The sequence below is a fragment of the Mus musculus genome, chromosome 10 (genome assembly GCF_000001635.26).
Source record: "Mus musculus strain C57BL/6J chromosome 10, GRCm38.p6 C57BL/6J".
Lineage (NCBI taxonomy): Eukaryota > Metazoa > Chordata > Mammalia > Rodentia > Muridae > Mus > Mus musculus.
The window spans coordinates 121,808,376-121,834,268 of record NC_000076.6 but is presented as its reverse complement, the minus strand read 5'-3'; the positions used below and the strand labels follow the sequence as shown (position 1 = coordinate 121,834,268).

The 25,893-nt window shown below is 43.8% G+C and overlaps 1 protein-coding gene and 1 long non-coding RNA gene across 13 annotated transcripts in view; one reads left to right on the top strand and one right to left on the bottom strand.

The window, feature by feature from the left end:
• The window catches only part of Srgap1 (SLIT-ROBO Rho GTPase activating protein 1), a 266,921-nt gene that overhangs the window by 213,643 nt on the left and 27,385 nt on the right, over positions 1-25,893 (top strand). For 2 of the 4 annotated variants that reach the window (XM_006513140.2, NM_001081037.2), the window contains exons 11-15: positions 2,357-2,384; positions 4,940-5,042; positions 8,575-8,635; positions 8,776-8,853; positions 11,098-11,232. In XM_006513140.2, the coding sequence (XP_006513203.1) occupies positions 2,357-2,384; positions 4,940-5,042; positions 8,575-8,635; positions 8,776-8,853; positions 11,098-11,232 (405 nt within the window). Of the gene's footprint in view, positions 1-2,356; positions 2,385-4,939; positions 5,541-8,574; positions 8,636-8,775; positions 8,854-11,097; positions 11,233-25,893 lie in introns of all 4 variants that reach the window. The other 2 variants (XR_003948581.1, NM_001242411.1) reach the window with 2 other exon arrangements.
• Gm46183 overlaps positions 5,388-25,893 on the bottom strand; it is a 33,604-nt gene continuing 13,098 nt past the window's right edge. For 5 of the 9 annotated variants that reach the window (XR_001779663.2, XR_001779661.2, XR_001779662.2 and 2 more), the window contains one exon: positions 13,896-25,656. This is a non-coding gene — a long non-coding RNA (predicted gene, 46183). Of the gene's footprint in view, positions 5,632-13,895; positions 25,657-25,893 lie in introns of those variants that run through there. The other 4 variants (XR_003948977.1, XR_003948976.1, XR_003948974.1 and 1 more) reach the window with 4 other exon arrangements.

The following is a 25,893-nucleotide window of genomic DNA, read 5'->3' as shown; positions in this document are numbered from 1 at the left end:
AACAAGATGATTCTTATCTATCGTGTGTGTGTGTGTGTATGTGTGTGTGTGTGTGTGATGAGGATTGAACTCACAGCTTCTTGACCACTCAGCAAGTGCTCTATCAATGAGCTACATCCCCACCCCAACTGCCACATTTTTTAAGGGAGTGTATGTAGTACTTGGAACTTCAGATCTGTCACTAAAATAAACCTCAACCCTACTGCCAGGGCCACACTATATTAACAAGTGCTGGGACGGGTCATGTTCTTATGTGCTCAGTCTCTTTCTAAGCAAATAATAATAATAATAATAATAATAATAATAATAATAATAATAATAATAATAATAATAATAGAAGCTACCTCACAAAAGTTGTTGTGAGGTGCTGGAGAGATGGCTCAGCGGTGAAGAGCACTGACTGCTCTTCAGAGGTCCTGAGTTCAGTTCCCAGCAAACACATGGTGGCTCACAACCATCTGTAATGGGATCCGATGCCCTCTTCTGGTGTGTCTGAGGACAGCTACAGTGTGCTCATATAAATAAAATAAGTAATTTTAAAAGAGCTGTTACGAGATTTGTGAGTTAACATATTTAATATAAAGGGCTTAGGTCAGGTGTGGCAGTACCATACAAATACTGCCCCCAAGGGGGCAGAAGCAGGAAGTTCGCGAGTTCTGGGCCAGCCTGTGAGCTGAGGTTACTTAGTGCCTCTCTTAAGATTAGTAAGGAGACAGTGCTAACACTGGATGAAACTTATTGCTTACTTAATGCTTAGGGGTATTTATTCAAATAGTTTCAGATCTGTTCTGACTAATATATCGCACTGAAGTCATAATAAAGTAGACAGCGTGACCAATACAGACAAGCCAGACAGTGTGTGAGTGCCCCTTCAGTCCCTTGCTCATCCCATCGATTCCCCTGGGGTCGTTTTGGCCAGCTCCTATGGCCTCAGCACAACCAAAGTGATGGAGCCTCTGAGCCCTGTCTCCCCTCTGAGCTTCCCACAGACATCTCCACTGGGATACCCATCAGGTACCACATTCCACATTCAGCTCCCTCCCGCCCTGGCTAGGAACTGATCTATTCCAGCGCTTGCAGTGGCTTGGAATTCTGTGTGAAGAATGGTGTCCCCTGACACAAGCCTTGTTCCCTGCTGAATCAACACATATGAAGTATCTCGTGTTACTTCTTTTTTTTTTTTTTTTTTTTATTTTATGAGTACACTGTCGCTGTCTTCAGATACACCAGAAAAGGGCATCGGATCCCATTACAGATGGTTGTGAGCCACCATGTGGTTGCTGGGAATTGAACTCAGGACCTCTGGAAGAGCAGCTAGTGCTTTTAACCGCTGAGCCATCTCTCCAGCCCCTTGTGTTACTTCTTATTCAAGAGCAGATAATAGAGTGAAGGGCTCAGCTGTGGTCTAGCCCTGTTCACTGACAACTAGCACCAGCAAGTTGTCCACTTGGCCTTGTCTTATGGGTCTGAAACACTGTGTCGTGCGATGGGCGGGGCTTACCTGTTTGTGCTACAATGTAGCCTTTCTCTGCCAGCTATAGCTTCAGACTCCTTCAGGACAGGGTCCTCATTTTGTAAACAAACCAGTTGAATCGGTCTACCCACCCACTCCTTACCGCACTGCCCCTGGATGCATGAAGAGCAGACAGCAGCCGTGGATGCTTGCAAATGTGAAATGAATGTGGACCATAAGCATTCTAGAACAATTCAGTCCTGTTATTTACAAGAAGGTGGCCATATGTATGCATGGGAAGCAGCTGGTGGTTCCAATGACAGGACTCTGAAAGGCTCTTAACTTACAAGGTGGTAAATAGTATAATTTAATGTCCTTGTATGTTATTGTGTGTGTATAATTTAATGTCCTTGTATGTTATTGTGTGTGTCGGCTCAGATTAGGGAACACTGTTCTCTCTCAGTGCCCTGATTTCATACCGCAGAGAGAATATTGACTTCGTCTAAGGGAAACTGAGTTCACACCACGTATTTGCTTTTCTGTCCATCAAAACAGCAAATAGCTAGCAGGAAACTTTTAGATATGCTTCGAGTGTATTTTATATTTGAACTTAACAGTCAATCAGCTGTTTCTAGTTTAAAAAAAAATGCCTCAAACTGCCAAATGAAACATGTTTCTTTAATTTATAAGATTTATTATATTTTAGACTGAGATGCTGTGAAAATAATGACTTTGAATTATTTTTGTTATCATAGGCTATTCGCATCTTCTCTACCACAAGATCCGTAACTCTTTATTAACTCGCCATCCTGAAATAACAGATGGTCACAAATGATCAACTTCGGCCCACTGAGTCCGCCTGGTTTACTTATTTTGTTTATTCTTTTTTTTTTTTCTTGGCAGGCCATAGAGCTGAATATATGACTACAAGGTAGGAAGATGCTTTGTCATCATCTGTGGTCTGTTTCCCTCTCTTCTCTTTAACAAGAGCAGTTAACAACTGTAGCAGATAGTCTGGGCACGATGAAGCTCAACACCTTGAAATGCTTGGGTCCTCAGACAAATACTCTGACATAACTAAGTTGTCTTCAGTGGGATTGTAAAGTCCCTTGGTAAGCAGTTATACCCGAGCTAGCAGGCTTAAATTACCTAATCCCTGATACATTAACTTTTTTTAATAGATTGATGATACTGTTGACATGATAATTTAGTTAGCAAGCAATAGGTGTGTGTACCAACTGCCTTAGTAAGTAGTAAGAATTGCCTTCTTCCGCTTCCCGCTACACTTCATGCTATCTGAAAATTACAGATATATGGAAATTTGGGGACTTTAGATCTCAACCCACTTTAGCATCTGATTCTAACACAAGCCACCTATGGCAGCTCCTCCTTCCCCTCACCTCGGCACCCAGGAAGGACTGTGAAGCTTTTTGTTTGCAAGCAAATTCTGAGTTGAGTTGGAGAAGGTTCATGACCACTTTTGTTTCTCGATGGTATCATTTGCACACCAGCCGGACACCGTAGGAGTTGATCTAGCAAGACTTCAAGCCTTTGAGGCTGTGTTCTGTTTGAGGCGAGAAGCAGGTGAAACTCTTTAACAGTGGGGCCCTCTGGATTCTGTATCTGATGCCGTGAGGCCCTGGGCCTTTGTTCATCCCAGAGGGACCCTCTATGGCAGTTAGCCAGGATGGCCTTTCAACATGCAGATTAGCTAATCCGGAGCCTGCTCTGATTGGCTCTTTCTCTCCGGGATACATGTCCACGTGCCTGGACACCCCACCGCCAGGTACCAGACAACCAGAACCTTCTCCTTGCTGCAGAAGCTACCCAGGTCATCCAAACTATACAATTCAGTTGTTGCCTTCCACACTGTTCCCGTTCCTTCCCACGAAAGCCACAGTAAAGAGCACTTTTTTCACCTTCTCCTCCCTCCTTGCCTCCTGACCAGCCTTTGAGCTGCCCGCAGTTCCCACCCACCCCGTGGCGGAGTGCCAGAGCACCCCACACCCGTGCCTTTGAGTGCTATAAACGAAGCTCTGTCTCTGCATGGGCAGTCACCCCTTGTTACTAAAATCTGTGTTAGAAAACATTTATTAGGGAACGAAAACCGTGGACGGTATTAAGTAATTCCGGGGAAACTTTCCGCAGCTCGTTGCCTGGGTCCTTCACACCTGCCGCATCCCTCCCTTCGTGCGCTGCATGGAATTTAGCGTATAAAAATAGTTCAGAGACGTTAACTGGGGAAGGACAGGGCATGCTGCCTGGCAGAGGTCTCCACACGTTTCTATGTATTTGTAAAGGCTCCTTTTAAGTCCCAGGCACCACAGGACTTCGGGTGCTGCTGGCTCTATACCCCATTAGTCACAGCCCTCCTGCTGGGAGATTCTGAGAGGGTAGCCATGAAAGGCTGTATTCGAGGGTTTGTTCTCTCATATACATGCTGATTGCAGTGCTAATATCTAGTGAGCTCTTCAGGGTTTCACATAGTTTCTTGGGATTTTGCTTTTAAACTGGACTTTGTGAATTTGAGCCAATTGAACGTAAGAGGTCTTTGTCTAAAGAATCCTGCTTCTCGAAGGGCTTACACAGTCTGTAGGCATGGCAGTCCTTCTCCTGTCTGTTTTGCAGAGGTTAACCAGCAGAGATACAGAATCTTGAGTCTGGTCATCTAGTTCCTTCCTCTTCTCCTCTAAGGGAAAAGAGCAGAAGAGGCTGCCTGTTTCTGATAATGCTGCAAGTTGATTGGTGCAGGGTTCTCCAGTAACGCGTGTGGCAGGCACACTGGATGTGTGTATGCCTGAAAGACCAGATTATCCACCAAAGCCAACAAGCAGGAGAGTCCAGAACAACACAGTGGGTGACCTACTGTTCCACAGATATGTGGGCAAGGGCACCGTGCATTCAACAGAAAGAGTAACTCATGCTTGTCTTGGGCCCCACAGCCAGAAACTATCTTGACACCAAACTCTAAATTTCCCAAGGGTGATCTGTTAATAAGAATATGCACACAGAATAAAAACTCGTGAATACCTAGGGAATATGAGCAGGTGCGCTGCTACCTGCACTGAAGAGTTATGACCGAACGAAAAATATTTTTAATTTCTCATCTGGAAATCTCTCGATGCCCTTTTACATTTGTGGCTTGGCATGTGGCTGGTAAACCAAACAGAGACCTGGCTTTACCACATTTGGCTAGATAGCTCAGAATAGCCATTCATAATGCTTACCTTTTTGTTTTGTTTTTTAAGGTATAAAAATAAAAATGGCAGTTCTAGCACATAGAAACACCACGGTCTAAATGAACAACTCCTATGCTCTTGATGTACAAATAAAAGAGGATTGAAGGAGGGTGGGAGTGTTTGCTCCTGGGCTGGGGTGGGGAAAAAACCCAGGGTCCTCTGGCTTAGTTATTTTGATATGACCTAAGGGTATTTCATCAACTGTCTGATTTCTGCCATGCTCAGTAATTATGTTCCCTTCCCTTAGGCCTCCAAACGTCCCCCCTAAGCCCCAGAAACACAGGAAGTCCAGGCCCCGCTCCCAGTATAATGCTAAGTTGTTTAATGGGGATTTGGAGACATTCGTCAAGGTACAGCACCTGCCACCAGCCGGTGGCTGACCTCCATGCTTCTCATTATAATGGCCTCAGCCTCCCGTGAAGGAGGCCGGTCATTATGTCCTGGGGCTCTTCAATTCCCCAGAAAAATCAATATAATATTTCCTGAAGTCAGAGGGAGAGAAGATTGGGAGTGAGAGCCTTCTGAAGAAAATTAATGAATGTGGATGTTATCATGTGGCAAAAGAAAGAGTACTCTTTTCTTTTTCCAAGCCAAAAATTGAAGGAAAAGGAAAAAGATAAACAAGATAAAATATTTTCTTGAGTTGTGCAGATGAGACGGCACGGTGTACATCCGTGTTTAAGCACACTCTCGTGACTTAAGGAATTCATTATATTGGATACATTTTGTACAGCCTTGAAGTCTGTATCTTGTATCTCTGCCGTGTTTACTCTCTCTCTTCTTTCTCATCCTGTATTTCTGATAATGCTTCTAGCCGGGGACGAAGGAACTCTCACGCAAGACATCAGGTATCGTGCTGACCGGAAGTGAGGGCCTCTCCACGCTGCCATCGCTCGCAAGCCGTACCCATGCTTGGCTTTAACTAGACTTTTGACATTCCTCAAAAGAAAAATGTTTGCAGTTGGAAATTAGACAGCTTATAAATAGGCTTTACTTAGAAAAAAACCTGTGGGAAGCAGACACTAATTGAAGAGATAATGATCTTTGCCAATACGAGGGGAGAGATCAGGTTTTAACCTGCTGTGTTTGGCAAATGTAACAGATCTGAGTTAGGGAATGTCAGTGTTAAATGCCAGCTGCACAGTTAATATGGAATTAGGGACTCTGATGTAAATCACATGAAAAAGAGACTTCCCCGTTAAAGATAACATTTCATGAGGTGCCCTACAGTGGTTTCGAAGACTGTCTATAGTAGAAAGGGCACATTTTAAATATTTTATAAGGTCCATGAATTGTATGTTATAGATATATGACCTTCTCTGAAGATAGATCTATTCATTAAAACTGTGAACTAATGGTTAAAAGGCTCACATTACCATGTACGTGTGTGACACATACATGACCCTTGAATATATTCATGTATATGTGCATACAGAAGAGAAATTTAGAAGCCTTCAGGAGGCTTAAAAAAGGCCCTAACCCCGAGATTAAATGAAAAGTCTGGACAGTCTAGACAGAAATCACAAAGCCATTGCCTCGAGCCTTCGGCTCCGACTGACTCTAGTTTAATATAACAGTATTGTCAAATTTGACTTGATTATCTAGTTCCCCAGCCCATAGCTTACAGGCAGGAGCTAGTTAGACAGAATGAGAGAAAAGATGAAGGGGAGGCAGCAAGATGTCCACTAAGGGCCTGGCAGGGAGAGAGAGGAGGCAGGAAAGCCAGAGGCAGAGGGACCATCTCGTTCCCTTTGCTGGTGTGATGTGGGGACAGCTGCATAAGATGATGCACACATGAGAGATTTTGAAAATTCTTCACTAAAAGTTAACAGTGAAAGGCAAGAAATTTGACTAAGCAAGACTAAGGTAGTTATCGTGAAAAATCTGTTGTGGGAGCCACGCAGATGGAACACTGAAGAGTCTTTGGTAGCCCGGAACCCAGGGGTAGAGAGGTCTCGCTCTCTCTATCTCTCTCTCTGCACCTCTTAGATGTGCTTCTGAGCTCTCCCAAATTGCACCACAGAATGGCAAGAGCAAAACCAGAGGGAAACAGAGACACATGAGAGGCCTGGATGGTGGTGGCTGGAAGACAGCCCATCATTTCACTCCTTATAAAATATTTTCTACCCCAACATCTGGCATCCATGGATTTAAATTAAAATGCTTGTTACATTTTTTATTACAAAACGTACTGTATCCAAATGAATCGGTAATCTTTTTAATAGATTAGCAGCCATCTAAGCGAATGTCAAGAGGAGAACGTTTAATTTCATACCGTGAAAACGTACTCTGCAAAACTTTCTAAATGCAAACAGTTTTCTTCTGCTCTCTCATCTGTCTGTGTGCTAAGTCCAGCAGAGATGGAAACTAACTCTCCCCTCTCATCGCTCACACTCAAGTTTTTGTTGCTCTTTTAAATTGCACTGTGACATGAATTGTTTACAAAATGTTACTTCCATTAAACCATGCTTGTGTCTTACAGAAAAAGATCCCTTCCAGCGTTCAGTAAATTTTTGGTGTAATTACACCACTGTTCATGAGTCAAATAGACTTTACTAAAATACATTTTAGTTGTTTTATTTTTTAAGGCTCCTCTTTAAGGAATTAATATGTGCACCCCTAAAAGCTAATTAACTAATTAGAAAAACCTAATAGGACCTCCAGACGTACCTGAAACATTAAGTGGTTATACACTGACTGCCATAAAAGCTTGAAAATAAAGCTCTACCTTAAGAAGTTCACTGCCCACTCGGGAGACAGTGAAGACTTCCATAGTGCTACCTCATTCCCACTCTTTGCTTCCCATCTGGACTGGGAAAGTTAACAGTCCCTAATTGTCCTAGTATGTTAAGACCAAGTTCTTAACATTTCAGGATAAAACTCCTCACGGGTGTGTGCCCAATGCCAGCTACTCCCTTTCAAGTTCCCTGTTTCCTGGAAAGATCTAATTCCTAAAAGATCAGTCTTAAAAGTTCATGTCGATCAACACCATCCCCAGTAATTCTTTTTAACTCGTGGTGCATGCCTTCAATACATGTTTAACTGGCCTCTGGGGCCCCTCCATCTCATGAGTCATCCTACACCCGTGGATTTCAAAGCACCTCCAGCATTTTTGTTTTGTTTTGTTTTGTTTTGTTTTGTTTTGTTTTGTTTTGTTTTGTTTTGTTGAAAAGGGTGGTGAGCGTTTTTTGTTTTTGTTTTTGTTTTTTGTTTTTTGATTTTTGGTTTTTTTTTTTTTTTTTTTTGCAAGGTGTAGACCAAGAAGACCAAAGCAGTCTTCCTTGTCTTCATCTTAAAGACGGGCTAAGTTTTATAAGGAAAAGTGAGTTCTGTTGCAGACTAAGTAAATACATAATACGCTTTCATTGCCCTTGAGATAGTTTGTGACTACCACCATCTAGGTGGCGGAGTCTCAGGGATGTGGTGTAGACAGTCCTAAGAATCAAAAGCTAAGCGGATAGAAGACGATAGGTGTTCTTCTTCCATGCTTCACACCCATCCCCTTGAGAGAGAACCTCTCAAAATGAGTTACTCATTTTAGTGCATAAGTTAAAGGAAAACACCTAGGTTAGGTTTTGGTTTTGTTGCTCTTGTCTGAGGCAGAGGTTTTACATTGTATCCATTCTGACCTCCAACTCAGCCTCCTGGCTGCGGGAATTACAGCCACCACTCACAATATGAATTAGCCTCTTCACGTCTCTAGGCTTAGCAAGACCACCTGGAGCCTTCTTATGGTAAATGTATTAATTTAGCTTGCTTCAGAACTGAAATACACCTTTGTCTAAGTCTAACTTTTCCCACTCTTTTTGATGCTGTTAATTCTTTATGGGGCATTTTTCTCCTCGTGACCCAGCCTTCTCTCGTTTCCATCTCTCTCCCCAGGACTCAGGCCAGGTTATCCCTCTCATTGTGGAAAGCTGCATCCGATTCATTAATCTCTATGGTAAGCACTCATCACCGTAGAATCCTCAGGTAAACGCCGCAGTGGGGTTTCAGTCAGCCTGTCTTTTTGCTTGGAGAGAAAAGCCCAGATCCGTAGTGTACGAGGCAGGCGGCTCACTCTCTGTGCTCTTTTGCCCATAGGCCTTCAGCACCAGGGGATTTTCAGAGTGTCTGGCTCCCAGGTGGAAGTGAACGATATCAAGAATTCTTTCGAGAGAGGTAACTGTATGTCTCTCCTCGTATGCAAAACATGTTGAAAAGTCACCTTCTTCTGTCTTCTGCCCGGCATGCTCTGCACAGCCCCCAAACCTCCATCTTGCACGGGCCCCGTTGTGGGAGTCAGGACATGGTTGTTACAAATTCTGTGCAAAGTAGAAAGTCCTATGAATTCTTGTCCTCCGGTTTAGGATTTACATTAGCTGCCCTTGACAGCCTAGATGTACATCAAGGGGGCCCTGACAGGGGTCTAGAATGGGCAGGGCCATTACGTTACATTCTGGCCTCCGACTCAGCCTCCTGGCTGCGGGAATCTCTTCACGTCTCTAGACTTAGCAAGACAACCTGGAGCCTTCATGTGGTAAATGTATTTAATTTAGCTTGCTTCAGAACTGAAATGTACCTTCCTTTAAGTATAGCTTTTCCCACTCCCAGCCTACATGATGAGGGAATGGACACATCTGCCCGCTTCCCATCTCTGCCAACGACTCTCTCCTATTCCCATATCACCCTCCCTCCCTGTGACGGGGTCGCTACCTCCCCTGTGTCCATGATTGGCTGATACAAGTTCTGCTAAACTGTTATGGAGTACAGTCCAGTAAAACACAAGCCGATCTAGCGTCAGGAAGACCCAGACTCGTATTGGTCTCTTTTATCGATGATGGCATTCAGCCAAGGGACCCCAGTCTTAATTTGACCGGTGTCCTCATCTGCCAAACTACAGGGTTTGTTAAACTGTTCAGATGTGGCCTGCAGACAAATCTGACCCTTTCATGTGGCCATTGGTTATTAATGCTCCCGGGTTATCGTGGTTAGTATCGCATCCACGTCGGGGTTCATCTTTGTGTACTTTCTGCTGGACAACCAGGGCAAAGATGCAGTGAGACTGCATGGAGCTTGGTCCTGTTCTCTCTCCCCTTTCCCTCCTCCCCCTCCCGTTCCCTCTCTCCCTCACCTCTCCTCTCCTATTTCCCTGGCCTAGAGTTGCCATAGAACCCTTTGAAGTTGAAAAGGTAAACAGCACCACAGTGGGTTTTTTTCCCTAGTTTCCAAATCTATGACCAGTCTTATGTGCGGGACAAACCAGTCTCCGGGCAGCAGCTGAGCCTGCCACACCTTCCTGCAGGGCAGTAGAGGCCAGGTGGAAGTGGCTGAGCAGAGGGCGCTTTGTGGCCACCACAGACCAATGAACGCTTTGTTACTTTCTCTTGGAAATTCCTCTTGGTTTTGAATACCTCGAAGGGAAAAATGAATAAATGATGATGGTGACGGTGGTGATAATGGTGGTGGTGATGATGATGATGATGATAATGATACAACTGATTTTTTGAGCTCAGGTTCAGCAAGTCCCTACCCTAGAAAACAGGGAAGGGAAACAAGGGCCTCTGACAATAATGTCCCCAAAGGCAAGCATTAGCTAAAGGGTCATGGCTGCTCTGTGAACTGTGGGAAGGAAGACTGGACCTGCAAGTGCACGGTGGAGTTTGCTGTAAGCCTCCTTTCACATTCCTTCCCAGGAAGGTGTGATAAGCAGCCGGACAACTCATAGCATACATCCATCTGCCGTAAAGGAAACGATAGTTCTGTTTGTGATCGATTTAGTTTTAATATTCACTTTTCACAAACTGTACAGTTTTGAATCCCCTGCCCTGATCCCAGAGTCACTCACTGTTGAAAGTAGCTTTCACAAATGCTGGGAACCCACTGGGCCACCCTGGAAAACACCTGGTTATTTAGTACAGGTGTTCACAGTCACTGTTGTGAATTTCTGGCAAATTTTGACGACCTAGGTTGTATAGCCCGACCAACCACAACAGCATCAGATGAGTAATAAACACTGAGTGTAGTTTTTTTTGGGTTCATGTCAACCTAAGCTTACTGATTTTAGCTTTTAAAAAGAAAAAATAAGGCTGGATAAAGTTATAACCACGATGTTTTATTTTAAGATCTGGGCACGTTGTAAGGGAGTATTTGGTAGCATAAGAATTTTTTTAAGCTTTATTTTAGCCAACTATTTTTAGGTTAATCATGGGGTAGGATATCTAAACCAATTATTTCCATTTTAGTACTATATAATCTTTTGGTGAGCATAATTAAAAGACTTGTGTGTTCCAGTGTGTGTGTGTGTGTGTGTGTGTGTGTGTGTGTGAGAGAGAGAGAGAGAGAGAGAGAGAGAGAGGGAGAGAGAGAGAGAGAGAGGAAGAGAAAAATAACAATACTGTGCATATAACGACTTTTCTTCCTCAGGTGAGAACCCTCTGTCCGATGAGCAGAGCAACCACGATATCAACTCGGTGGCCGGCGTGCTGAAGCTGTACTTCCGAGGGCTGGAAAACCCCCTCTTTCCTAAGGAAAGGTTTACTGACCTGATTTCCTGTATCAGTAAGTGGGCTTTCCTCTTTTCCTTTTTTTCTCGTCTTTCCTCAACAGGACTCTTTTTGTAACCAACTTCCTGGAAAGGCGACTCTCCCCTCATTCACCAACCCCCCCCCACCCCATTTACTCCGTCATCACCACCAAGGTCTAAGGCCATTTGTTTACATTCTGAGTCCAACGTGAGTCACCCTCCTTTCTGTGACCTCACCCTGGGCTGAGTGGACATTGCTTCTGAACACCCTCAGCTTTCATAGATCTGGGAGCTGACCGTGGGAAAAAGGAAAAGAAGAAATGGGAAACTGTGGAAAAAATGGTACAAGGATGCCAAGTGGTACTTACCTGTCAGCAGGGACCCCAAGCCAATAGGCAGAGTGGGTGTGATATATTACAGAGGTGACAGTCATCAGCAAAACAGTTTTGTTTTTTGTCAGTGGGAATTTGGACACTTCACAGAGGATGTTAAAAATCGGGACAGCGAGCGGTAGTTACTAAGCACAGTCAGATTTCATGAGTCTATGAACACAGTAGTTATCTTAAGTTCGTTTTTTCCCAGGTAGGAAGCCAGCTGACCCCGTCCATGCAAGTTTTCCTGAGAATCACATTTCACTCAACGATGACACCTCCCCAGCCCTGCCCCCCAAGTCCCCACCACCAGCCAGACTAGCCAGTCCTCGGACTTGACCTCTGTTGTAATGCCTGCCTCCTTTTCCTTTGGTTTGCTGCTAAGTGGGCTCCAGATTCCAGGCTTGGCCCTCCCACTCCTCCCTTGCATCATCCCGTCCTGTACACAGATTCAAAGGGGTGAATCCAGTCCCCGCTCTCCTATGCTGAAAGCCTATCTCGGTATGTCCCACCTAAAAGCATGCTTCTTGATAAGACCAAATCACAGATGGGAACTGATCCTCTGTCCTGTCTCCTGAGAGCTGAACTATTCCTACCGCTGTGCCCCATCCACTCACCTATCTGCAGCTGTTGGAATCCGCAGGCTAACACACCAAACAACACATGTGCCAGGCCCTGTTCCCACCTCCCCACCTTTGGCCAGGCCATTTCCCCTGCTATCCTTGATAGTCCTAGTCATCGGTGCTGAGGGCATCACCAACCTGGCATTTTTTCCCCAAGAATACCAACCATCTTCCCTACCACCCCACATGGAATTGGTCACCTCTCCTTTACTGATAGGCTACTGCATGTATCTGCGTTAGGGTGTCTATGGCTATGATAAAACACCGTGACCATGAGCAACTTGAAGAAGAAAGAGTTTCTGTCATCTCATGCTTCCAGATGGCAGGGAAGTCAGGGCAGGAACGCAAGCAGGGCAGAAATCTGGAGACAGGACTCAAGATGAGGCCTTTGAGGACCAGTGCTGACTGGCTTGTCTCCCTGGCTTGCTCAGCCCCATTTCTTACTTTATCAGGGACCAGCTGCTCAGAGGTAGCCCCGCCCCCAGTGACCTGGGGTCCTCCCACATCAATTATAAATCAATTAAATGACGCACAGGCCTTCCTACAGGCCAGGCTAGCATGGGCATTTTCTCTGGTGAGGTTCTCCCTTCCCGAATGACAGAGAGGATTAGTCTGGAGTTCTAAATCCCTCTGTGGTTTCCTGAGGACATAGGTCATATCAGCTGAAATGTAACCATTGGGCAAAGACCATGGGGCTGCGTTACCAGTTCGCCTTACCAAGCCACTTCATACATTCATGGATGAAAAGTGGCATTCCGTGGTTGGTATTAATAACAGAGGTCACTGGGTCAGTGAGACTTTAGGTTCAAACCCTGGTTTTGCAAGCCTTGTAAACTTGGGCAGAAATTAATACTTAGTTTTAAGTTTCTTGACCTCCATAGGGTTTATGTGAAGAGCAAATTAGATAGTTCATGTAATGAATTTGGCATCATAATTGGACAAAGTAAGCCCCTGTCAATGTCACTAGCTCTAGTCGTTTCTGGGACAGCTATGCCTAAGGAAAGCTCAGGTCGTATGTGCCAGGACCTGGTACAACCACTTCCTCATCTGGCCGCTCTGCCAAATGTAGTTCTCCGGTGTAATTGCCCCAGATGCATTTACAAATTAAGTTGCCGTCTCCACAACATCGTATTGGTTCCAGTGTGATTTTTCCAAGACAGTCAACCAAGGCTTTTCCCAAAATTAGGCTTAGCAAAATAGACTATGAAGGAGAAAACGAAAAAAATACATAGGAATGATTTGTTTACTCTCTGTGTGTGCGTGTATTTGTGTCTGTTTTTGTCTGTGTTTCCGTGTATGTGTCTGTATGTGTTTGTGTGTCTGTGTATGTATGTGTGTCTCTGTGTGTATATCTTTGTGTGCTTCTGTGTTTTTGTGTGCCTGTGTGTTTGTTTCTGTGCATTTCTATGTCTGTGTATGTCTGTGTGTCTGCTATGTGTGTATCTCTGTGTGTGTTTTTGTGTGCCTATGTGTATATCTGTGTGTTTGTGTGTGTCTGTTTCAATGTGTGTGTGTTTGTCTGCTTCTATGTGTTTGTGTATATGTGTGTGTCTGTGCATAAGTCTTTGTGTATGTGGGTGTCTGTATGTTTATGTATGTGTCTGTGCCTATGTGTATGTTTGTGTGTGTTTGTGTGTGTGTTTTTATGTGTCTGTGTGTGTTTATGTATGTCTATGGTTTTGTTTCTGTGCATATGTCTTTGTGTGTGTGTGTGTGTGTGTGTGTGTGTGTGTGTGTGTAATGTAGGGCACACTTTCATGGTGTGCATGTGGGGCTCAGAGGACAGCCTCCCGGACTCAGTTATCTCCTCCGCTGTGGAATCCAGGGATCCACTTCAGGTCTTCGGGTTTGCCTTCTACCCATCTCCCTGGACTTGGTGGGTTCTTTGTGTTCCAGTGCTGAGGTTCAGACCCAGAACCTTCTACCCCCGACCTACATCCTCACTCCAAGACCCACATCTTGCAGAGGACACAGGCAGTGTCAAGACTTCTGGGTACATAGCTGCAGCCTGGGATTTCACTGAGCCAGCGTTGTAAATAGGATGTGAATGTTTTTGTGAGTCCTGTGTCTACAAACGCCCATGTCCCGAGAAGTGTGCTTCCATCAAGTTTTCCCTATTAAGTCTGATTACTTTTAGTGCACAGTTTTTCAGACTGGGAGGATTTTAGGAACGCATACTGGACCTCTTCTTACATAACATCCCCCTCACTTAACAGGCCCTTTTCTTCTGATCTCTAACCTCTTTCAAAGGAGAGATTCCTGGCTACTACTGATTGATCTCCAGATCAGCGGTTGCTCCTGTCACCATGACGGTGGCACATCTGCATTTCCCCTAACTTCCGATTCTCTGAGGATGTCGTGTCACTCACTGATACTACAAACTCTTTGTTGTCATAGTTGCTGCTGTGCACGTGAGAGGCCACACAGGCAGAGAGAGGGTGCCATGCAGCATATATGAAGGATGGCTTTCAGAAGCTGGCTCTCTCCTCCCCTGGCAAAGAAGGATCTCTCTAGTTGTTTTTTTGCTCTATATTCCAGGCCCCACTCTTCTGCAAGCTTTGGGACAATTCTCCTGTCTCAGCCTCCCATCTCCCCATAGCATGATGGGATTGCAGATCCTCACTGCTGGATGCAGACTTTGAACCTTTTAACTCCGATCAGGGATCCAACTTGGCTCATCCAGCTCGCACGCTTTTACCCGATACTATAAACGTTCGGCCTTTGAATCAAACTGATGGCTTGTCTTTAATATTCAAAGTCTTCTTGTGACTCGGAGACTTGATTCTTGCACTCAAGAAACTTAAAAGCTAGCAAGGAAGAGAGTACGGTTATGAATGAGCGCGGTGTAAGTTTGTATTGTTGGGAACACTAAGAGTAAAGGTTCTAGCAGGAAGTTATCTCAGGGGAGTTTTTACCTGCGACATCTTAAGCATTGTAGTAGTGGAATTGGCTTTTCTATTAAGGCCGTTTCATGTGACCGTTCATGTCTCCCTTTCGTCATTCCTGGGAACAACGTTACAGGAACAAGTTCCTAAAACACCCACCATGTTTTGCTTACTTAGTTTTTGGATTGTGTTTGAGCGGAAGGAATCTCGCCTATGTGTGTGTAAGTTTCTATCCTGCCCCTGTGCCTCTTGTAGAGCCTCAGTCTTGGGAAGCTTTAGATGTGTATATGAAGCAGGGTTGTAACGGCCTTCTCCACGGTTCATGTACAAGGTCCACTCCGCAACTCACCAGAAATACCTTTTTAGAAAACTGCCTTACTCAGGTGAGAACTGAAGGGGTGAGCTTCATAGACTCTCAGTTTCTCACCCAAGCATTGCTCCCCCCCTCCCCACTGGCTACTTTCTGAATGACATTGTGAGTGTTCCAGGTCACACCCACAGTTTGGGCAGCTGGCAGCAGAGCCATGCGTCGTGGCTCTGGATTCCTGGGGTAGACAGCCTAGCAATTATTCAAGTAAAGCATAGATTTTTCCTGGTCTAGTCGTGGGTCCACAGAAAACATTTGCACTTTCTTTTGTATAACTACTCATTATCATCATCATTATTATCATTATTATTATTATTATTATTATTATTATTGTGACTTCTTGGACATAAGAAAACAATTTTATAGCAGGTTTTTTTTCTGTTTGTTTTTGGTTTTTGGGTTTTTTGTTTTGTTTTGTTTTGTTTTGTCACAGAGAAAACTAAAAGTACACAAAAGGCACACAGGACAAAATACTGTCCCCTGTAAGCCACCGCCCAAAGAGAAGCAATGATATGTTCCTTCTGGGTATTTGTGCGTTCATGTGCACACAGTGCTTTGAAACCTGTCAGGAGCTATTCTGTCCTGACAGCTTGTGGGGTCCCTCATGATATCTCCAGGAGACAGTAACCCAGGGACCTCCCTATAATTAATGGCCCAGCTTTAACAATTGCCGTCGCTCGGTTGAGCTAGCTGCTGGCCCCAGCTGCTCTCCCTGTGACCTAATGTCACGTGTCTGTGTGTACCTGACAGTGGGAGCTTAGAAATTGACTTTTTCCTCTCAGAGTTCTTATCTCTACACAGTAGGTGGGTCATTTCAAAGCGGTGGAAAGTGTTTAGAAGCATGTAGAACAAAATAGCATCCCTCATAATCCTACTGTCCAGAGGATCGTGGACACCACTGAGAAACATTTCGCGTGTGATTAACATGATCGTGTTGTATGTTAACGTGTGAGGTAACCCGGACACTGCTGCTATGCCTTAAAGTCAGCAATTCCTCAGACCAGTCAAGTAGGCAATCCACGCTTTTTACAGCCAGCTTTTATCATGTGATGACGGTGGTCACCGCTGGAAATTATAAAATGTACTAAGAACATCCGCCGGTCCTCTACACAGAAAGAATGGTAACTCTTTCCAGGAGTTCCCCACGTCTTCACATAGTACTGATATACGTAATACAGACTTCCAAACGCAGCTTTACGTAGCACGTCTCACAAGTACATGGGCCATCTACTGAAGAGGACAGGGCACAAGGTTTTAGTCCACTCACAGGACTGTACAACCATTATCATGAGTGATTTTAGGACATTTTCGTTATCCCAGGGGGAAAAAATTAGCAAACTCTAGCAATCACTTTCCATTCAACTCTAGCCGTGGCAACCCAGAGCGCTGGCAACCACTAGTGCCTGTCTTTATAGTCTTGCCTTTTCTGCACATTTCACATAAGCAGATCATACAACCTGTGATGCTTAGAACTGGAGCTCCCACTTAGCATGCATCATGATCAGGCATTCGTCCTATCTTATTGGAAAATAATAACCCATTGTATGGGTGTACCATTCCCACGAGCTCTCAGTAAAGACGCATTACAGCACATGGCAGCCAATCAATAGGAAGTTTCTTTTTAAAATAATGGAGCTATTCTAAAACTGATGAAGATGGTGGGTAACACTGACATATTAAGTTCATTAAACTTATCATTTAATAGGTAAGTTATGTGATAGGTGGTTTTAGCTTAATAACCTTGTAAGTTAGATTATATCGTGGCATGCTTCTTTTGTGAGTTTATACTTTTAATATGGTTTTTACCGGTCATATGGTGGCTTCTGTTTTATGTAACAAATCCTACTTTTACACATTTGTATTGACTCTGGAGAGTTGTTGTGTTTCTTTGTGCGTGTATCTATTGTAAGCTCTTAGATGTGTCATGAGGAAAAAAAAACTTTGAATGTCGTGTGTGTGTGTGTGTGTGTGTGTGTGTGCGCTTCATCTGTGTCTGCGGCTCTGTGTATGTGAATGCAGAGCAAGCCACCTGAGACCTGAACTCAGGTCCTCTGCAAGAGCAGTAAGTTCTCTTACACGCCCCCCAGCCCCACCCCCCTCAGCTGTTCTTCCAGCCCCATGGCTTTTGAACTCTCCTGGACACTGTATGTTACGGCTGTTAGAAATTGTCTGCTTTTTCTGACATACACTGGAGCTTGCTCTCTGATTGCACCTTTCTAGTTGATGTCATAGAATTGTGTTCTTAGGATTTCCTTGATCTATGAAAATACCAAATATCTGAGAGCAAAGCTTCCTAACACTTTCTTTTTCTTTCTCTTTTTTTATTATCTTTAATCTTTTTTTTTTACAGTGCAGTTGTTATCCCCCTCCCATTCTGCACTCCCACAGTTTCTCATCCCATTCCTCCTCCCCCTGTCTCCAAGAGGATGTCCCCACCCCACCCCCACACCCCACCAGACCGCTCACTCCCTGGAGCCTCAATTCTCTCAAGAATTAGGTGCCTCTTCTCTCACTGAGGCCAGACCAGGCAGTGTTCTGCTGCATATGTGTTGGGGGCCTCGTACCAGTTAGTGTATGCTGCTGGTTGGTGGCTGAGTGTCTGAGTGTCTGAGAGATCTACGGGTCTGGGTTAGTTGAGACTGCTGGTCTTCCTATAGGGTTGCCCTCTTCCTTGGCTTCTTCCAGCCTTTCCCTAATTCAACCCCAGGGTACCCAACTTCAGTCCATTAATGAAGACTCAGTTTCTCTTCGGTGCTCAGGATGATAGGATAGCAGATCAGGGATGATGTATCACTTGTTTGTAAGAAATGCTAGCTTATTTTAAGTGCTGCTGTTTAACAAGAAGAGAAAGCAGGGGCTTTGCTCACGGGAGTCAGCCCGTTCACAGCTGGTCATAGAGGTTGTCATGGCATGTTTAGCTCTGACCTGGGGAAGCTAAGTAAGTTGGGTGAGGGTGTGGCGGAGATCTTCCTAACTGTATTAGCACACACCTCTGCTTTCTCTTTCCCTTTTACTCTCTCTCACACACACACACACACACACACAGCTGATCCATGCCTTGCTTCAGGTAGTATGAACTGAAGCGTACCATATAAAAGTACAGGATTTTCTATGTCCACTCTTTGCCCCCGATAATGACAGAGACCTTTATATTTATCAATAAGCTTCTAGAATTATAGCTGGGCAGATTCAGAGCTAGTCTAACCTGACAGTGTTGGCCGTAGACCACTTCCAGGCACGTGGCCCATTACCTGCCATCTTTGTCTTGCTCTCTGGCACCTCCTTCATTATCCCACCTGAGTCCCTGTCTCTCTGGCTGGAAGTCCCACCTTCTGCTCTCCTGCCCAGCTATGGGCTATCCAGCTCTTTATTTAGCCAATCAGGAGGTGATGAAGAACAACATTTCTCAAAACACTGAGTCACAACAAAGTCTGGACTACAACCAGCTGTCTGGGTCTAGAAATCAGCATTTGAATGCACAGTGCACAAAAACATCCCCCATCAATGCCTTGATACTGGAAATGGGCTCTGGAACTCAGACATACATGTGTGCCTGCTTTTAGAGTTCCTTCATGTGTGTGGTCACCAGAAGTTTTCCTTGCCATGCCTTTATGCCTAAGGAGAAATTTCTGTCTTGTGGTCGCTTATTTGTATCCTGGCAGATGGCCATTTAGCAAAGTGTGCCACAGAAGAACCACTATGAGGGGGCAGTGGCCATTTGGGCTTTTCCCCAGGTAGCTCCAGCTTTGTAGCATCTTTTGCACAAGTGTTCATAGAGCTGTCTATCATCACCCTGTGGCACTGTGAAGTTGAGACCCTGGCAAAAGAGCCCTGAGGTGCTAGGAAGAGTTCTGCACGCATGACCAAGATTGGATGTGAGCTGCTTTCCCCTGACCGCATGAGGTCTTAGATTGCGGGAACAAAACCCAGCTTAGAAGAAATCCAAACTAAGAACTGATTTTCCTGACATGTAGGGAATAAAAGATCCATCTTTATGTCCAGCATGGCTAAAGGACCATGAATTGCCAGACTAAGAGCACACGTTAATCAGTGTGTGGGCGGCAACCATAGATTCTGCCATGCTAACTGCATTCCGGAGAGTAGGTGGGCTGCTTGTAGCAGAGCTGAGCTCCTGTAGGCACACAAGCCCTCTGTGCACCCACCAGGAGACCTCTAGGCATCCACTGTAGGACTGAGGCCTTGGTGGAGATGAACTGAATTTGCAGCTACAGCGGAACATCAACAATAGCTCTTTCATTCTGATCCATGTGTACAGTAGTGCGTCATACATTTGCATTGCATAATTCTTTTCTTAATTTTTATGATTTAAATGCATCTTATACATCAAACATTAATAATACTATCCATAGCTGAGGATCCTATATCTGACGTTGAATACTAAATTGTTTCAAAACATACTATTCTTTAGGAGTTAAGCATAGGAAAAGAACATAAAACATTAAAAATGAATCACTAAGAAATAGGTTCAAAAGCCCTTCTATGATACCACCTGACATAAGAAGATTTAAAACACATTATATATCTGTGTACATTGTCTAACAATCAGTTTACTTAAAAAAAATTATCAGTGTTTCTAGGAGAGGAATTATTTTATCAGTAAGTATATTTTTAAAATTTCAAAATAGCAAAAATTCTTTGAAGTTAAACATTAAGAGAATGCTAATTTTAAGCACACTGACAAAAATTATCAATAATATTTCCATGATGTTTGTAGAATGTGATTTTAATATTTTCAACTGTTAATATTCAACAAGCAGAATAGTTATTTTAAGATATACTTCATTGTTATGTCTCCCTTTTCATTTCTGATTTTATTGATTTGAATACTGTCTCTGTGCCCTCTGGTTAGTCTGGCTAAGGGTTTATCCAACTTGTTGATTTTCTCAAAGAACCAGCTCCTGGTTTTGTTCGTTCTTTGTATAGTTCTTTTGTTTCTATTTGGTTTGATTATTTCCTGCCATCTACTCCTCTTGGGTGTATTTGCTTCTTTTTGTTCTAGAGCTTTCAGGTGTGCTATCAAGCTACTAGTGTAAGCTCTCTCCAGTTTGTTTTTGGAGGCACTTAGAGCTATGAGTTTCCCTCTTAGCACTGCTTTCATTGTGTCCCATAGGTTTTGGTATGATGTGTCTTCATTTTCATTAAATTCTAAAAAGGCTTTAATTTCTTTCTTTATTTCTTCCTTGACCAAGTTATCATTGAGTAGAGCATTGTTCAGCTTCCATGTATATGTGTGCTTTCTGTTGTTTTTGTTGGTATTTAAAACCAGCCTTAGTCCGTGGTGATCTGATAGGCTGCGTGGGATTATTTCAGTCTTCTTGTATCTGTTGAGGCCTGTTTTGTGACTGATTATATGGTCAGTTTTGGAGAAGGTACCATGAGGTGCTGAGAAGAAGGTATATTCTTTTGCTTCAGGATGAAATGTTCTATAAATACCTGTTAGATCCATTTGGTTCATAACTTCTGTTAGTTTCACTGTGTCTCTGTTTAGTTTCTGTTTCCAGGAACTGTCCATTGCTGAGAGTGGGGTGTTGAAGTCTCCCACTATTATTGTGTGGGGTGCAATGTGTGCTTTGAGCTTTATTAGCGTTTCTTTTATAAATCTGGATGCCCTTGATTTGGAGCATAGATGTTGCGAATTGAGAGATCTTGGTAGATTTTTTTTTCCTTTGACCGGTATGAAGTGTTTTTCCTTATCTTTTTTTTTTTTTTTTTTGATAACTTTTGGTTGAGAGTTGATTTTATTCGATATTAGAATGGCTACTCCAGCTTGTTTCTTGGGACCATTTGCTTGGAGAATTGTATTCCAACCTTTTTACTCTGACATAGTGTCTGCTTTTGTCACTGAGGTAAGTTTCCTGTATGCAACAAAAAGCTGGGTCCTATTTACATATCCAGTCTGTTAGTCTATGTCCTTTTTTGGAAACTGAGTCCATTGATGTTAAGAGATATTAAGGAAAAATGATTGTTACTTCCTGTTATTTTTGTTGTTAGAGGTGGAATTATGTTTGTGTGGCTATCTTCTTTCGGGTTTGTTGAAAGATTACTTTCTTGCTTTTTCTAGGGTGTAGTTCCCTTCTTGTGTTGGTGTTTTCCATCTGTTATCCTTTGTAGGGCTGGATTTATGGAAAGATATTGTGTAAATTTGGTTTTGTCATGGAATATCTTGTTTTCTCCATCTATGGTAATTGAGATTTTGCTGGGTATAGTAACCTGGGCTGGCATTTGTGTTCTCTTAGGGTCTGTATGACATCTGCCCAGGATCTTCTAGATTTCATAGTCTCTATTGAGAAGTCTGGTGTAATTCTGATAGGCCTGCCTTTATATGTTACTTGACCTTTTTCCCTTACTGCTTTTAATATTCTTTTTTTCTTTAGTGCATTTGGTGTTTTGATTATTATGTGATGGGAGGAATTTCTTTTCTGGCCCAGTCTATTTGGAGTTCTGTAGGCTTCTTGTATGTTCATGGGCATCTCTTTCTTTAGGTTAGGGAAGTTTTCTTCTATAATTTTGTTGAAGATATTAACTGCCCCTTTAAGTTGGGAATCTTTGCTCTCTTCTATACCTATTATCCTTAGGTTTGGTCTTCTCGTTGTGTCCTGAATTTCCTGGGTGTTTTGGGTTAGGAGCTTTTTTGCCTTTTGCATTTTCTTTGACTTTTGTGTCAATGTTTTCTATGGTATCTTCTGCACCTGAGATTCTCTCTTCTATCTCTTGTATTCTGTTGATGATGCTTGCATCTATGACTCCTGATCTCTTTCCTAGGTTTTTAACTCCAGGGTTAATCCCTTTGTGATTTCTTTATTGTTTCTATTTCTATTTTTAGATCTTAGATGGTTTTGTTCATTTCTTTTGCCTGTTTAATTATGTTTTCCTGTAATTCTTTAAGGAATTTTTGTGTTTCCTCTTTAAGGGCTTCTGTTTACCTGTGTTCTCTTGTATTTCTTTAAGCGAGCTATTTATGTCCTTCTTAAAGTCCTCTAGCACCATCGTGAGAAGTGACTTTCAATCCAATCTTGCTTTTCTGTATGATCATATATCCAGGACTTACCATGGTAGGAGACTTGGGTTCTGATGATGACAAGTAACCTTGGTTTCGGTTGCTTATGTTCTTATGCTTGCCTCCTGCCATCTGATTATCTCTAGTGCTGCCTGCCCTCTCTATCCTTTCTGTGATCCTGGCTGTGTCAGAACTCCTCAGACTTCAGCTATCTTTGTCATCCTGTGATTCTGGAATCCTGTGATCCTGAGATCCTAGGTGTGTCAGAGCTCCTGGGAGTCAAGCTGCCTCTGGGACCCTGAGATCTGTTGTGACCAAGCTCCTTGGGTTCTGGGATCCTGTGAACCTGGGCATGTTAGAGCTCCTGGGAGTGGAACTTCTTCTGAGTGTTGTGGGACTGGCTGTGAAGTTTGCGCCCAGGTCTGCTCAGACCTGATGGAACCTGTGCCTCTGTTCAGGTGGAATTCCTGGGTGCCTGGGTCCTACTGGTCCCAGTAACTCCCGGTGTTGGGGCAGATGTTGTGTCCTCCTTGCCTCTGATCCTATGATCCTAGGTGTGTTAGGACTCCTGGGAGTAGAGCTTCCAATGGGTGTTGTGGGACTGGCTGCGGAGTTCATGCCCAGGGTCTGCACAGGGCACTGACCCAGACCAGAAGGGCTGCATTGCATAATCTAATTTGTCATCTTTTTTGAAGTCTCTTTTATCCCAACAGCTGCTGGCTTCTAAACCTTGCATTTGTACCCTATGGGCTCCCTGGTTATTTTCTCTCTCTTTTTTTAAGCTTTTAATGATTTATTATGTTTGTTTGTTTGTTTGTTTGTTTGTTTTAAATTCGCATTGGTGTCTTGTATGTCTGTGTGAGGTGTGGGATTCCCTGGAACTGGAGTTCCAGACAGTTAGGAGCTGCAATGTGGGTGCTGGAAATTGAACCTGGGTCCTCTGGAAGAGCAGCCAGAGCTCTCACCAACTGAGCCATCTCTCCATCCCCAGTTATTTTTCTTTTATGGTGCAATACAGACATGCAGTTCACTATCTTTGGGTGTGGGGTAAAAGTTAAATGTATCCACCGCACTGCAGATCGATCCTAGCTGTTCCCAAGCGGAAACGTTGTAGCCATCAGACAGCAGCTGCGTCCCTGAGGCCCTGCTGTTCTGCATTTATGAGGTGGTCTAACCTAGGGATCTCATCTAAATGGTCTAAGGTGTGTGGCTTGCTTTGCTTGGAGGGGTGTCTCCAGGGCTCATCCACCGAATGGCCTTCCTCTGTATGGCTGAGGAATATTCCTTGGCGTGTCTGTAGCACACCGTGCCTCTCCGTTCGCCTGTCTATCCAGATCTGGGTTGCTCCCACTTTTTGACTAATATGAGTAAATGTCACTGTGGATTTCATGTAAATTTTGAAACTGCCTTCAAGAAGAGACCAAGGTTAGAACAGAGATTAAAAGCAAGAGGTTCTTAACATCAAACTACAGCTCCCAGAAGCCGCGGCCTGCCCTTGCCTCACCGCCCCCTTCAGGAGCTCTGGCAGACATTGGGATGCTTACACAGTGACAGCCGTTTGTATTGTTTCCTTTCAGCTCTAATCTAAGACCCCAAAACTTGCTTTAAGTTGCTAAATTTCCATCCCATATATTAAACCTTAGCCAAAAAAAAAAAAAGGAATTAGCTTAGAGACTCAAAGGATTTAACTCTTGTAATCCCCAAAATCCTCAAATAAAAAGTGGCGTATGGGGCTGGTGAGATGGCTCAGGGGTTAAGAGCACTGACTGCTCTTCCAGAGGTCATGAGTTCAAATCCTAACAACTACATGGTGGCTCACAACCATCTGTAATGAGAAACAAATAAACAAAAAATTAAAAACAAAAAACAAAACCTATGGGCTGGAGCAAGTGGGGCCCGGAGCAGAGCAAGCAGGGCCTGGAGCAGAGCAAGAGGGAGAAGGGAAGCAGGGAAAGTGGTATATGACTTTTCTTGGTTTCACCAGAACCCACAGGTGCCTTTACATGGAGCCTGCAGAGAGAAGAGGTCCCTGCCAGCCAGGGCCAGGCTGTCTGTATAATGCATTGCCTCCATGGGTGTGGTAAACGTTGTAACTTAGGTTCTCAGGGACTTGCCGATCTCCTCAGATCTCCTCACTTTAAGTGTTTCCTTCTTCCTCTGCACCCAGCGTGGCTCCCAGGTCCCAGCTCAGGTTGTTGTAGGAGGCAAACTGCCTACTCCTGACTTCTGTCCTGATCCTATGGGGACTGCATGGGTGACAGTACTGACAGTTTCATTACTGCATTCTTGTGACCTGAATTTATGTACCCGCTTAACACCAAAAAATAATAAGTGTATTACATTTTTTTTCTTTCCCCAGAAGAAATAATCAAGACCACAGCTTGGAAAATACATTAAATTTATATGCAGTAGATGTTACTCCCCCATATTCATGGTGGATTTTTTTTATTTCTATTTCAAAATACATTAGAAATAAATGATATGTGCCATATCCAATTCACAATAACTACACTCGTGTTGTTAGTTACCGATTTGGGCCAAGAGAATAAAAATGTCACAGGGATGTTGATCACATGATGAGGCTTTCAACATCCCAGGTGGAGGGTTTCTGAACTGTTTTCTGGGAGACGAGCTGGCTTCATTTCCAGCTGAGGCATACTTAATCGTGATAAATTATGTGCTGTTCTGCAGACTCCTCTGTGGCTGAGCAAAAATATTTGTATATTTTTCATACCTTTTTCAGCCTAATGGAGGGCAAAACAAAATGCCCTCTTTGATAATAAGTAGAAAGCAGCTTGTGTCAGCACTCAAAAATCCCAGGAAAAGAAGCTTAGTCTGAGTAGCTAGAGCCATAGTTTCCAACCTGGACTGCATAAAGGAATACCAGCCATTTTGAAAACCTCTCCCATGTGAACCCAAGTCAAGGTCAAACACCACAAGTTAATTCGAAAGGGAAACTGGATGGGATCACGGTCCCCCGTGTGAGAAATGGTGAAGCTTACTGGGGAAATAAGCAATGCAGTAATCTGCAGTGGAACCAGAGAAAAAGTGAAGCCCGGGGGTCGCCATGTTGGAAGTGACAGTTAATTACCTCGAGACTGGATGAGGCTGCCATTGACGAGTAGGAAGCAACCTTGAGGGAAAACTGTGGCGTGGCATCAGCGGCTCGGGACAGAGTAGAATCCAGCAGTAGCTCTAGAGGAGGGAAGGACAACAGACCATAATGCAAAAATCACAAGAAAGCTTCAGAGTTATCTCAAAACATTGGTACTTACGGACAGACAGACACACCGACAGACAGATAGAGCTGTGCATATATAGATATAGATGATACTGATATAGATATATCCCATAAATCTGGCTTAGTTCACATACTTCAACAAGGCATTGGGACCATATGAGTGGCAAAATTTAGTGCTCAAAAGGAGGAAG